Source organism: Poeciliopsis prolifica, unplaced genomic scaffold, assembly GCF_027474105.1.
Source record: "Poeciliopsis prolifica strain line A6 unplaced genomic scaffold, Auburn_PproV2 SCAFFOLD135, whole genome shotgun sequence".
Classification (NCBI taxonomy): Eukaryota; Metazoa; Chordata; class Actinopteri; order Cyprinodontiformes; family Poeciliidae; genus Poeciliopsis; species Poeciliopsis prolifica.
Genome location: NW_026562510.1, coordinates 347,122 through 359,146, shown reverse-complemented (window position 1 = coordinate 359,146; position 12,025 = coordinate 347,122). Strand labels below are relative to the sequence as shown.

The following is a 12,025-nucleotide window of genomic DNA, read 5'->3' as shown; positions in this document are numbered from 1 at the left end:
CACGCAATTTGATTGGGTAAAGTGCGTGACGTCGGATGACTCCCACGGCCTGGTTGGGTAAATCCTGAGTCAATCGAACTGTCAGCAGTAAATGGGATGAACGTCAAGCGAGACATAATGTATGATGATCCGGTATTCTTTTCAAAGTAAGTCTCAGTGGCTCCGGTTGTTTAAATAGTTTTTTTGTGTCCGAATAATGAGGTTTAGGTGCTATATAATACATTCGATACATTTTTCATCCATCTTTGTCGCTTTCACTGACTTTTGCAGAAATAATTGTTCCAAATTTGAAGTGAATTGAAATTAACGAAAAGATTTACTGAATATGTGTCTGCAAAATTATCCAATTCGGTTTAATTATGAAACGTGTGAAAGGCTTGACGTCGTCATTGGACAAATAGCTTTAATTTTTCGCCGCCAGCAGTCCATTTCCGGTTCAGTACTCGCTAACCGCGGTTAGCTCGACGCCGCTGGTTCACTTCTGGCTTCGTGGCTCATTGAACTGATTAGCCCGACGTTTTATTTTCCTTATCGTCATTTCTCTGCAAACGTGGGGTGGGGGCAAAATGTCGCGTTTGTCCGCAACCCTCGCCGTGTTGCTGCTGCTCAGCCTGAAGGCCTCGGGGAAGACCGTGAGGGGGGCGTTCAGGAGCGGAGCGGCGAAGCAGGAAAATGGCCAGTTCATCACCAAATTCATGTACCAAGGTAACGGTGCTGATGTGCAGCTGTGGCCGCGAACGTGTCACTCCAGCACGGGAACAAGCTGCTCATCTCTCATTGATTCTTGATTAAAAATCACTGCTTCCATTCATTTTTAATGCCTTATTGTCTTCATATAAGGGTGAAACTAACTGACTAATCATTAACTTGGACTAGTAATGTCTGCAGTGATTATCATCATCACCAACTCTCTTAATCCCCCTGAAATCCTGGACATGTAATGCAATAGTTTTGTTTACTGTTTTAGTAGAAATTTTAAAAATTGATCTATATTAATTCCCCTTAAGTTAAATAGTCTATTTTTTGTTGTTGTTCACATTCATTTTGAAATGTTTTCTGCTAAGTGAAGATATGGAGGAAAAAAATAGACATCAATTTAGTGGCTCCTTTTTTAAATAAAATATTACTAAGTGTTAAGTAGAAAGCGTTTGATATTTTCTTGTTTCATTTTAGCAGGTGGCGGAGGGCTGTTGGTGTGTCGGCTGGACAACCCGTCCCTGGGAACGGAGAAGGAGGCCAGGCTGCTGCTGTACCAGGACATGGACTCAGACCTGGACAACCTGAGCTGCTCCCAGCAACTCAGCAGAGCCCAGTTCACCGGTAAGTGTTCTGGTTTATTACTACGACGAGATCAAGACGCCGCCATCAACTGATCTTTTCTCCCCACCGCCTGCTTCAGTGTCCCTCAGCCAGGAGGAACACAACCAGACGATCCCTCGTCAGTCCTCGCCCACACCCTGGCAGGTGCTGTACGCCGACAGATACACGTGCGAGGTAACTGGGACTGTTATGCGTTTCCACAGACATAAAGTTCATGCACAACTGTTGGGATGAGGAAATATTCCCGTTGTTTGTTTTTGTCATTAGGAAAGTTCAGCGACGCCGTCATACGCTGACCTTGGCTTCACTCTCCTGCTGTTCAACCCCGACTCTGCTGGGAACCCGCTGGATCACTTCAGCGCAGAGGAAGCAGGTCAGACATCCCTGACACACGATGTCGGTTTAGGAGGACGGCCATGTTTGTTCCTGGGGTTTCGATTTTAACCGTCTTTTTAATGTGTTTTTCTCAGGGCTGCACAGTTTCTACTTCCTCCTGTTGCTCGCCTACTTCATCGCCTGCTGCATCTACTTCCAGCCTTTATATCAGGCACTGAAGAAAGGGGGCCCCATGCACACGGTCCTTAAGGTGCTGACCACGGCCCTGGCTCTGCAAGGCTGCTCCGCCTTCTGCAACTACATCCACCTGGCCAGGTAGCCTCCATCAAACCGCGCTATATACGTACCCACCATCAATTCAGTGTATCATGAGTTTTACTTTCAGAAATGAGCGATACGAAAATATTCGACTCTTTCATGATATCCTATCTATAAGTGTTTGATTGCTGTAATGCACACAAATATTTATCCACTCATTATTGACGACAGAATGTCAATACAATCTCAGTTTATTTAGCTTTTGAACATTCACTTGTTTCTGTGGAGAAACGAAAACAATCAGAATTAAGTTTCAAACATGAATGGTTTTGAAGCGAGCTTTTTTCTTTAAGTTGAACAAAAACTGTGTCATCTGTTGTCCGGCAGGTACTCCAGAGACGGTACCGGGATCCCGCTGATGGGCAGCCTGGCAGAGTGTACGTTACGCTCCACGCCTCACCTTAACTCTACTCACACGTCAGTTAAACACCTTTAGTCACGCCTTCTCTGCGCTTCTGTGTGTGTCGCCGTGCAGTCTGGGACATGGTGTCCCAGGTGTCCATGCTGTACATGCTGCTGAGCCTGTGCATGGGCTGGACTCTGAGTCGAGGCAGGAAGCCGCAGTCCAGACCTCTGCAGTGGGAGCGCTCCCCGGCGTCCACGGCCGTCGCTGTTGGCGGCGTGGTCACACAGGTACCAGCTGCAGGTTTTGTTGTTGTTTGTTGTTGTTGATGTTGTCCACGAAGAAGTTGATATGGTCAGTCATGGCAGGCAGGGAGCAATCCGACGCTTCGTCTACATGTTGACCCGATCTGTGGTTCCCAGGGAGTCCTATTGCTATGGGAGCAGTACTCTGAGTCAGAGAGCGAGCACCACAGCTATCACGCCCAACGTAGCCTAGCAGGTCTCCTCCTCCTGGCTCTGAGAGTGGCGCTGTCCCTCCTGCTGGCCTCCATCCTCTATCAGATCGTCTCCACAGAGAGGAGCACCCTGAAGAGAGACTTCTACCTCTGCTTCGCTAAGGTGACGACTCTGAGCTCCGCCGGCAGCCTCCGGGCCCGACAGCCACCTAACCTCTGGCTCGTCTTCTCTCTGCAGGGCTGCTTCCTGTGGTTCCTTTGTCACCCCAGCCTCGTCCTCATGTCTGTGGTCTTCAACGACCACCAGAGGGAAAAGGTGCGAGACCACAACTTGCAGAATTTCACTGTCCGCCACCTGAAATCGGTCTTCAATACCTCTGTCACGACCTTTTGTTCTATAGGTCATCAGCATCGGCGTGATCCTCTGCCAGTCCATCTCCATGGTGATCCTCTACCAGCTCTTTCTGTCCCGCTCGCTCTACTGGGAGGTGTCCTCCCTCTCCTCCGTGTCTTTGCCGCTCACCATGTCCAGAACGAACCACAGGGGGCGCCTATGAGCACAGATACCGAGGATAGGGTGAGAACTGAAGCGTCTCTTTCAGACGCAGCAGGAGACGTCCCCCTGCGCCGTCATCTGTCCCGCGTTAGAGCGACCACCGAGCCGTGGACAGAGGACAGTACTTACTGCAACATACTACCTCTGACTTCGAACTGGAGCCTCTGGGATGCAAAATGCATGGCCAAGCATGCGTCAGCTGGCAAGGTAGACGTCAGCAGAAGACCACGATAAAGAACTTGAGAGAGCGCAAAATCGCAAGCAATCACAATTAGGTTATTTCTAAAGGCTGTACCTGCAAATCGCTGAGTCAGCCATGATTGGGGCAGTATGCATGTAGACAGGCTGCCCCGCAACAGTTTTCATTCCCCTTTTACCACAAACCCTGAGCTCATTTTATTAGCGTTTTATGCGCTAGACGAACATGAACCAAAGTGGAGCGTAACTGTGAAGTGGAAGGAGAAAATTAGTTTTCAGGGGCGTCGGTTTCAGTTCAGGCAACAGTTCAGTTCTGGTCTCACCTGAGGCCATCACAGAACATCTGGGTTTATTCTGAAATGTAATTACGAGTTAATGGACACTGTTTACTATTTGCTAGTAAAGACACATTGATTGCATTCCAGGGTATCAGGGTTAAGGGAGATTAAAACAAACACGCCACTTCTATGTTGGTGTGCAATAAATGTTTAGACCCATGTACAAGTTTTATTTCGTTCCAGCTAAACTCCTCTTTATCCTAATGAAACACTTAATAAAATGTCATTAATATGAGAATTTTTTATCTTTTTGTTCTACACTGAATCTCAGATTTATGTTAATCTCAGAATTCTGGTGTCAGAACTATATTTGTTTTCTCAATATTCGAGACTTTGAGAGAAATGAAAGCAGCATGTGTCTTTGCATAGCCAAAGTGATTTTTATGTTATGATTTTTTCTATGTGACAAAAGCTGAACTGTTACTTAACTGTTGACGTAAAAGTATGAGCTGACCGCATGCGAGATGCAAATCATTCAAACACCATGAACTCTGCAGCTGCAGCCAACGGCATGACTCCGACTTGGCAGAAATGGTGAGTTTACTAAAAACGTTTTCTTTTTAACAAGTGTAAATACATTCCTGTGATTTTTTTTTTCCGGGCGAAATCTGACGTTACGTTTGTGTCGAAACAAAACAGAGGATGGCGGGATCATATCTAGGCGTTTAAGTTGTGACAGAGACATAAATTGAAAAACAAACATGGAGAACAGGTGCCAGGAAAGAAACTGACGTATTTATGTGTCTGTTTATTTTGTAAGCGATTTAAAAGAAAAAGGCAGCGTCCAACGCCACTACTTCTCATTCTGTTTGTTCAGAGGCTGCTGAGCTTCTACATAATATTTAAAAATATACTTGAATGTTTCGCCTTTGTCAGCTGTTACAAATGTGCAAAATGATATCAGTCCATATTGCTTGTGTCAACCGTTGCGTTATGTTTTATACTGCAGCACAGAGACAATCTAGTATTCAGTGGGTTCTGTAATTATTCCAACTTGAATGTCCATGTCTGGTATAATTTATGTCACTTGTGGAAATAAAACGAGCAAACATGGCTACTGTAAAGAGTTAATTAAACTTGATACATTAATGCAACTTTACACACTTGTAATGCTACAGTACTTAATATAAATTTAAAACAAATTGTCACCCCAGGATAATCCAAACCTAAATGAAAACATTTAAGCGACATAAAAGATAATAAATTAAACTTCGTCACGAACAGGATTCGAACCTGTGCGGGGAAACCCCATTGGATTTCGAGTCCAACGCCTTAACCTCTCGGCCACCGTGACTACGCATGCCCTAATACGTCATTACGTCACAATATAAACGTTGACGTATTGGGCAGAATTAACGGATAAATTATATTGTTGAACGGAATGTACATCGTTTTTCAAGCGTATACTGTTAGACGTACTGTAATAGACACAACTACTGTTAGACCAGATGTACCACGAGTTGCAATGCCTTTCTGCCGTCTTGCCTCCGAGTTTTAACCATTTTTTAAAAACTTATTTGCTTTTTAACATGTCACCATTAATGCATGTCTTTAACTACTTTCTTTCTGGAACTGTCCAGCTCTGTCCAGTATGTATCCGAAATTAGTTGCACTCTGGCTGGTGGTGCATTCAAAGCCACTTCGTGAAAGTTCTCACTAAACATTGACAGCAATTCAAACTCCAAAAATAGTTCGCCAAATTCACAAAGTTATCAAAGCTCAGATATTTATATTTTAGTACCACTAACTATAATTACTAATAACACGGTTTGACTCTTTTAAGGTGGACTTTAAGGAAAAGTTCTCATTTGTCACCAACGCCTCGCAGCTGACGCTTCGAACAAACATCATTTCTATTGGTCGATCAGTCTAAGCCCCGCCTCCTTCAGAAGAAATTTAATAGCGCTTGCGCATAGCAGGGGAGAATCGCATTACAGCAACGAAAATGATCAACTGGAAGGTAAATAATGTAAAAATGCGTTTATTCTGATCATGATGATTATTTTGGATAATTATCTAAGCAGGTTAGCTTCCTTTAAAGCTGCCAGTGATTTACATTGCTTTTTGAATTGCTGCTAAACACAATGCTAATGTTTTCAGAGCTAACCAAACAGCTATTAAATTTGATGCACATTAGTTAGAATGCTGCAGTTTCAGATTTTGGGAGCAAGATCTGATCTAGCTTCTTGTGGCTGTATAAAATATATGGGCTGCAGCTTTTAATACACATGGTGCAGCTGCTACTCTCTCTCATGCAGCCTCCCCTCTCAAGTTCACTTCCTGCAGCAGACAGCTGCTGCAGGAAGTGAACTTGAGAGGGGAGGAGACATTTCTGATTATTCCAGGCATTTCTCCTCCATCACAGTATTTAAAAATTCACCAAAGACCTCCTGAAATGATTTTCTCAATCTGCTTTTCCAGGCCCTGGACAACGTCCCCCTCCTCTTCTACATCCTGGCCCTGAAGACGCTGCTGCTGTGCTTGGCCTTCGCCGGGGTCAAGATTTACCAGAGCAGGAAAGCCGAGGAGGACCTGAAGAGGCAGCAGGCCGAGAGGAGGAGGCTGGCCCAGCAGACCCAGGAACTCATCGACAACCTGAAGGAGGACTGAGAAAGTCCAGAGGTGCTGCTTTTACCAAAACGAGCCGACTGATTATCGTCCAGTTGGAGCAAGGTGCACAAATCTTTTCTTGTCTCTTCCTGATCAGAACCAACTCCTCCCAACGAGTCGGAGAAGCAGAAAGAAAGAGGAGAATCTGCTTCTGCACTGGAATGTTGACTTCACGAGTTTTACTCCATATTGACTGACTGTTTTTTCTGTGTTTTTACATATATACATATCAGAAGAAAGGAAAACAGAATCTATTCATACATGGAAGAACAGCTCATGGTCTGAGCTGAGCTTTGTGTGTGGCTGAGTTTTCACTGCCTGAAATATTTTTGTGCTTATTTTTGTAACTATATTAAATAGTTTGTTCCACATCAGTGTTTTGAGTCTGCTTTTTTGAATAGAAGGTGAATAGATCATAAAAATAATTGTTTGAAATCCATCATTTTGTGTAAAAGGGGGAAAAAAAGAGTCAACAGAGCATAAGAGTTTGACTTTTGGAAGATATTCAGTGACCTACCACTTAAATGTAAACATGCAGCAGTATTATTGTTGTTTACCCTTGTTAAACAGCAGAGGGCGCTGCTGCATTCAAATTTACTCAATGGGTGTCTGACAAACAAGCAAAGAAATGTGAATTTATCGTTTTGTTTTCATTGTGGGCTAATTTCTCATTTCCATTTTCGTCTTTAAGCCCTCGTTTCCTGTTTTATTTTGAAGGTGCTGCTTTCCTTCCTCTTTCAGTGTCGCACCAGGTTCGTTTTTGTCATCAACCCTCCTCCAGCCTCTTGTCTTCATTCCCTCTCAGAGTATTTAATTTCCTGGTTGATTCGCTCTCAACTGTAAGTATTTCTGTTCATTTATTTAAAAAATAACTGAGTCCTGCATCCTGCTACTTTCAGGTCCCTCATTCATCCTGCCCTGGATTTCCTTTCAATGATCTGTCAAAAATTATTGACTAGCATTTCTGTATTATAACTAAATTGATTTGAATAGTAATTAATATAGCTGATCATATGAATTGCATCTGTTATTGTCTCATTTAGTCTTTTTATTACAGCAACACATTTTAAAACAAGTGAGACGTTTTACTGCAAATGAATATTTATGTCTAAATTGTTGCTGTAAAAAACAGGCAAAGGCCAGATTTAAGATATTTTTGTCTTTTCAAAACTGTTGCACAAAAACACTCTGACATTTTGTAAGAGTAAAACATTGAGAAAGCGGTTGTCTCAGATTGCAAGCAATGAGTTTATTTGGATTAAGCAGAGACGAGAAATAAGCCAAAGCTAAAACATCAGATGTTAAGAAGGCTTAAAAAAAAGACTCTGGAGGTTCAGACATGTTTACATGTAGAGAATCAGATGACAATGTAAACAGAAGTAGCTTAAGATTGGATCAGGATGAACATGAGCTCCAAATTTTTATATCGCTTTGAAGCAAGTCTTTAAACTTAAACAAATTTCTCAACTTGAGCTTAACTTTCACTTCATGTTCATGACCTACATAGGTACAAAAGTTAGAGCCCACAATTATTTTCTGTACACAGTGAACACCTGGAAATGTGGCAAGAGCCTCGTTCACATTTTTACAGAGTGCATTGACAGCACTGAGAGTCGCCACAAAGAAGGTTTCTTCAGGTTGGCATTGCCCCCCAGTATTGACTTGTGTTGCCATCACATCATCGCATTGCTGTTTGTTCATGGCATCGATGCGTCTGAGTCCAACAGTGTAAGTTATCAAGGATTAAATGGAAAAAATCTCAATGAAGTCACATACCGGATGTTATTTTTCCCTTTCAGCTGACTGTCGATAGACTTGGTTGTCTGAAGCACGGACTGCTGAAGATCTTTGATGGAGCAAAGTCTCTGAAGCTGAACTCCAAGTGGTCTGGGCTTGTTATATAGTATCCAGGTGAGACCAGTTTATCCATTTTGAATAAAGATAAACCCATATCTGAGCAGAAATCAGTAAAAATTTGCATATTCTAAGATGGGAATGTGGGTTATGCAAAACCTTTAAGGTCAGGGAAATTCACAGAAATGTCCTTTTATTATTGTTGCACACAAGGAGCCAGGATCTCTCTTTAGTTTGAGCTATTCTTCACCAAATGAGGCCAGAAATGCAGAGATCCACACTGAAAGTACAGTTCTAATTTATTGCAGGCAAAAATAAAAAAGAAGCTCCTAGGGTTGGCTTATGTTTCTTACTGTAGAGTCACAGTGTGAAAGAAGCTTCATTTTAAATTTGTAAATCTGACAAAAGAAAGACAAACAAGAGTTAGGTAGTCTATTCTACTATTTTTATTATTATTATTTGAAGAAACAAATTGTTTTTGCTCTTAATGGATAACCTCATAAAATGTCACATCATGTTCAAAATAGCAAGAATGACTTTTTTTTTGTTTGAGTGCAGGAGGGAAACGGTTTCACAAATTCATTCAAATACGGTTTGTTTTATCTTGAAGACTGCAGGTCTGCTTTGAATGAAGGAGGATTCTGACCTGTCGGAGAGTCTCTTCTTCTTCTGGCAGTTTATATTAATGTGATATTTAAGTGTTTGTTTTCTGAAACACTATTTTTAATAGTGTGTAATTCATGATCACCGTCATAAGCACAACACAGCTCTTCATTAAGCAGTAGGTTCATTTTAACAGCTTTATTTTGTTTGCACTTTGAGGAACAAACAATATTTGTGGAGGGTTTTAAACACAAAAAATGAAAGATATAGTTGTTTCTTAAAATGCATCCAAAGGTGTGTATATATATATATATATATATATATATATATATATATATATATATATAGGAAGTACCTTTGATGTTAAAAAGTTGCTCAGAAAATATTAGCATCTTGTTTTAAAGCATTTTCCTCCCCATGATATTCTGCAAAGTGCACAGGATAACCATCCTGGCAACTCACAGCAATGACTCTGTTATTCAGACTTTTTCCCTTGTAGTCACATTTGGGCTTCTGGCTTGTTTCTTGGCAGTACAAACCACGATTCTGAACTTCTTCTTGCTCTCTGTGTAATGACTTTCATTGTTATAAACGCCTTGACCCCTGCAGACATCCAGGACTTCCTTGGAGGCAGCGAGAATGAACTTCCTTGCAGACGTTGTTGTCGTCGTAGATCTTCTTCCGCTTCATCTCCTGCGTGCATTTTGACGCTGCCATTTTTTTGTCCACATGCTGCCTCTTGAACTTCTCGTAGCGAGCCCGCGCGTCGTTCTCCAGGCCCGGGCCGCCGGTCGCGTTTGCGAACTCGGAGGCAGCGGCCTGCAGGAGGAGCAAGCAGACGAGCAGGCAGAATGGAAGGACCTTCATGATTCTGAAAGAAGAAGACGGAGTCACTTGAGAATGAATTCGAAGGCGAATTTTGAGAGAAAATTCAAAGTCATCTCTTTTTAAGAACATTTTTTGCGTGTCGGGTTAAAAAAAAACATTTGTTCTAAACATGTCGACAACGTTTGACTTAATCATAATTTCTGATTGACTTTAGCAAATAGGAGCTATGTTACCTGGTCCAAAATGAGTGAAGCACTTTTTCCAGACGAAACAGAGGCAAAAAGAGAATGAAGTCGTCTTGGGTTTTAGTTGTCGGGGTGAGGTGTGTGACAACAAACTAATGCTCAAAAGTGTGTCTCCTTTAAAGGAGGAGTTTCTATTTAAAGTTGCAACTCTTCTGCTGCTAAATGTACACGTAATGATGCACAATTAGTTTCAAGCAAGCTGATTGGCTATTTTATCCCGCCGTGATCAATATTTATAATGCATTAACCTGCATAAGAACACGCAATTGGCTGCATAGAAAGTGGCTCATAACAGGCAGGACCACAAGCTAAAAATGATTTTACTGAATCAAATGAGTGAGTTCTGGGAAGGTGATGAAGGGGGGGAAACAAACATGGCCGACCACAAACCAGAGCTGCTGAGAGTCTCTTTGCGCGTATCCTGAAAAGGAAGTCAGATGAGATTAAAAAGGAATTCAGCTTGTTGGAAAAATTGATTGAAGTTGCATCTGAATATTGGCTTTAATATAAATACTAAAAACGAGTCTCAGCTGATGCGCAGTGGGGAGATTTCTCGTGAACAGTGTGGACGGAGGATTTTCACTGAAAGGACCACAAAACCACACCTGCAGCAGCTGCAGTCACACATGCATGACCTGCATAGACTGAGCAAAGACACTGAATGTTGCATTTACCTGCAGGGAAGTCTGAAGCACAGCTGTAGGTGTTATTATTTTAATAGTGAAACCCTGTTTTTGCAAAGCAGTAGCTGTAACTCATGATCTCGACGACAGAAATAAATTCACTGTTGCCTGTTTCACTTCAAAACAAGAGACAAACTATAGTGGAGCTGTTAACTATCTGTCTGGCCATTGTGACCACAAGAACTCCTGTTTACAAGAATTTAACCTTCTTGTCTGGTCTAGGAAATTCTGAGCCCACTATCTAAAAACTGGGCCACTTTATGTTATATAAAATCAACTAGAATCCTGTGAAGGGATAAATTGCAAAACCAGCTGTCATTGGTTTTACAGAACAGAGCAAGCTTCTTGATGTTTAGACATTCGAATGCATGCATCTGATTTAGACCTGATCTCACTGTGGTTGGATCTGAATGTCATGGTGGTTAAATTAATGTAAGTGCGACAGAGAGAAATGTGCATTGAAAGACAGCGCGGGTGATTTTTCTAAAGCCACAATGAAATGTAGCGATATTATTATAAAGATCAGTCAAAGATGGTGCCACAAGTTGGACAGCAGCGCCCTCTGCTGTTTGTACAGGATTGAGGGGGAAAAAAAACACCACTGAAAAGCCATTTGTGCTGGAAAGTTTTCATTTTTTTTAGTTTTCAAAAAACAAAAATAGTGAAAAAGTGAACATCAGAGACGAGTCTGGTGGTTACATTTCAATTTGCTTTATTGTTTGTCAATATTATTTCCAGGCTGCAGAAAATGAAATGCTTTATTTCAAATAGCAATTGACGAGGAAAAGGTTCCAAGCGGAAAAGTTGTTCCAGATATCAGTCGTTGCTGCTTGTACAGAACATAGACGCAGTACAAAGTGGAAAATTAGCCATAATTTATTTTTTCTCACGAAGTCATCCAGGTGATAAGCCACACGGTTTTCATTACACCGGACTGAAACACTCTTTGTTCGTCCTTTGACAGCTTTGTTTGCAATGAGGGTATCTGTTTCAGTTCTTAAAACTTTTACAATCAATAATTTGAGATTTATAGCCAGTGTTTGACGGCCATTGCCGAAGTTACAGATTCCGGTAAGGACTCCTTCTGGGTCCAAGAAGAAGGTATTGGTCAGCTTGCACCGTTTGCAGGTTTATTCATCGTTCTCATTTTGCTTTCGCAACTGTAGGAATTCATGCTGGTGACGACGTGCTTCTGGAAGACCTCGGCTGCATCGAGAGCGAGGATCAGGACGGCCACAGCCGTCATGGCTTCCTGTGGAGGGAAAAACAATCCAAATGCCTTCAGCTCAAGCGATGCGACCACACAATTTTTTTTTTTACTCACCTGCTTAGATGC

General features: G+C 42.0%; 1 protein-coding gene, 1 long non-coding RNA gene, 1 other non-coding gene and 1 pseudogene across 5 annotated transcripts; 2 read left to right on the top strand and 2 right to left on the bottom strand.

The window, feature by feature from the left end:
* Positions 1–102: 102 nt before the first annotated feature.
* On the top strand, positions 103–4,965 carry gpr180 (G protein-coupled receptor 180). Of its 3 annotated transcripts, none has more exons than XM_055025047.1 (10): positions 103–146; positions 1,177–1,320; positions 1,400–1,494; positions 1,588–1,693; positions 1,791–1,971; positions 2,302–2,351; positions 2,450–2,607; positions 2,740–2,937; positions 3,013–3,090; positions 3,176–4,965. In XM_055025047.1, exons 1-10 carry the CDS (start codon positions 122–124, stop codon positions 3,329–3,331), a joined length of 1,191 nt encoding a protein of 396 aa, XP_054881022.1. In that variant the 5' UTR covers positions 103–121; the 3' UTR covers positions 3,332–4,965. The 3 variants fall into 3 exon arrangements, with proteins under 3 accessions (XP_054881022.1, XP_054881021.1, XP_054881020.1); XM_055025046.1 differs by lacking the exon at positions 103–146 and adding an exon at positions 415–705; XM_055025045.1 differs by lacking the exon at positions 103–146 and adding an exon at positions 416–705 and having other exon boundaries at positions 1,174–1,320.
* Positions 4,966–5,078: 113 nt separating this feature from the next.
* trnas-cga (transfer RNA serine (anticodon CGA)) lies at positions 5,079–5,160 on the bottom strand. The gene has a single exon. It is a non-coding gene; the product is annotated as a tRNA-Ser (tRNA).
* Positions 5,161–7,812: 2,652 nt separating this feature from the next.
* LOC129355468 (uncharacterized) lies at positions 7,813–12,001 on the top strand. The gene is made up of 3 exons (XR_008605278.1): positions 7,813–8,204; positions 8,276–8,387; positions 11,856–12,001. It is a non-coding gene; the product is annotated as an uncharacterized LOC129355468 (long non-coding RNA).
* On the bottom strand, positions 9,295–10,273 carry LOC129355464 (ribonuclease-like 3; annotated as a pseudogene).
* Positions 12,002–12,025: the final 24 nt, after the last annotated feature.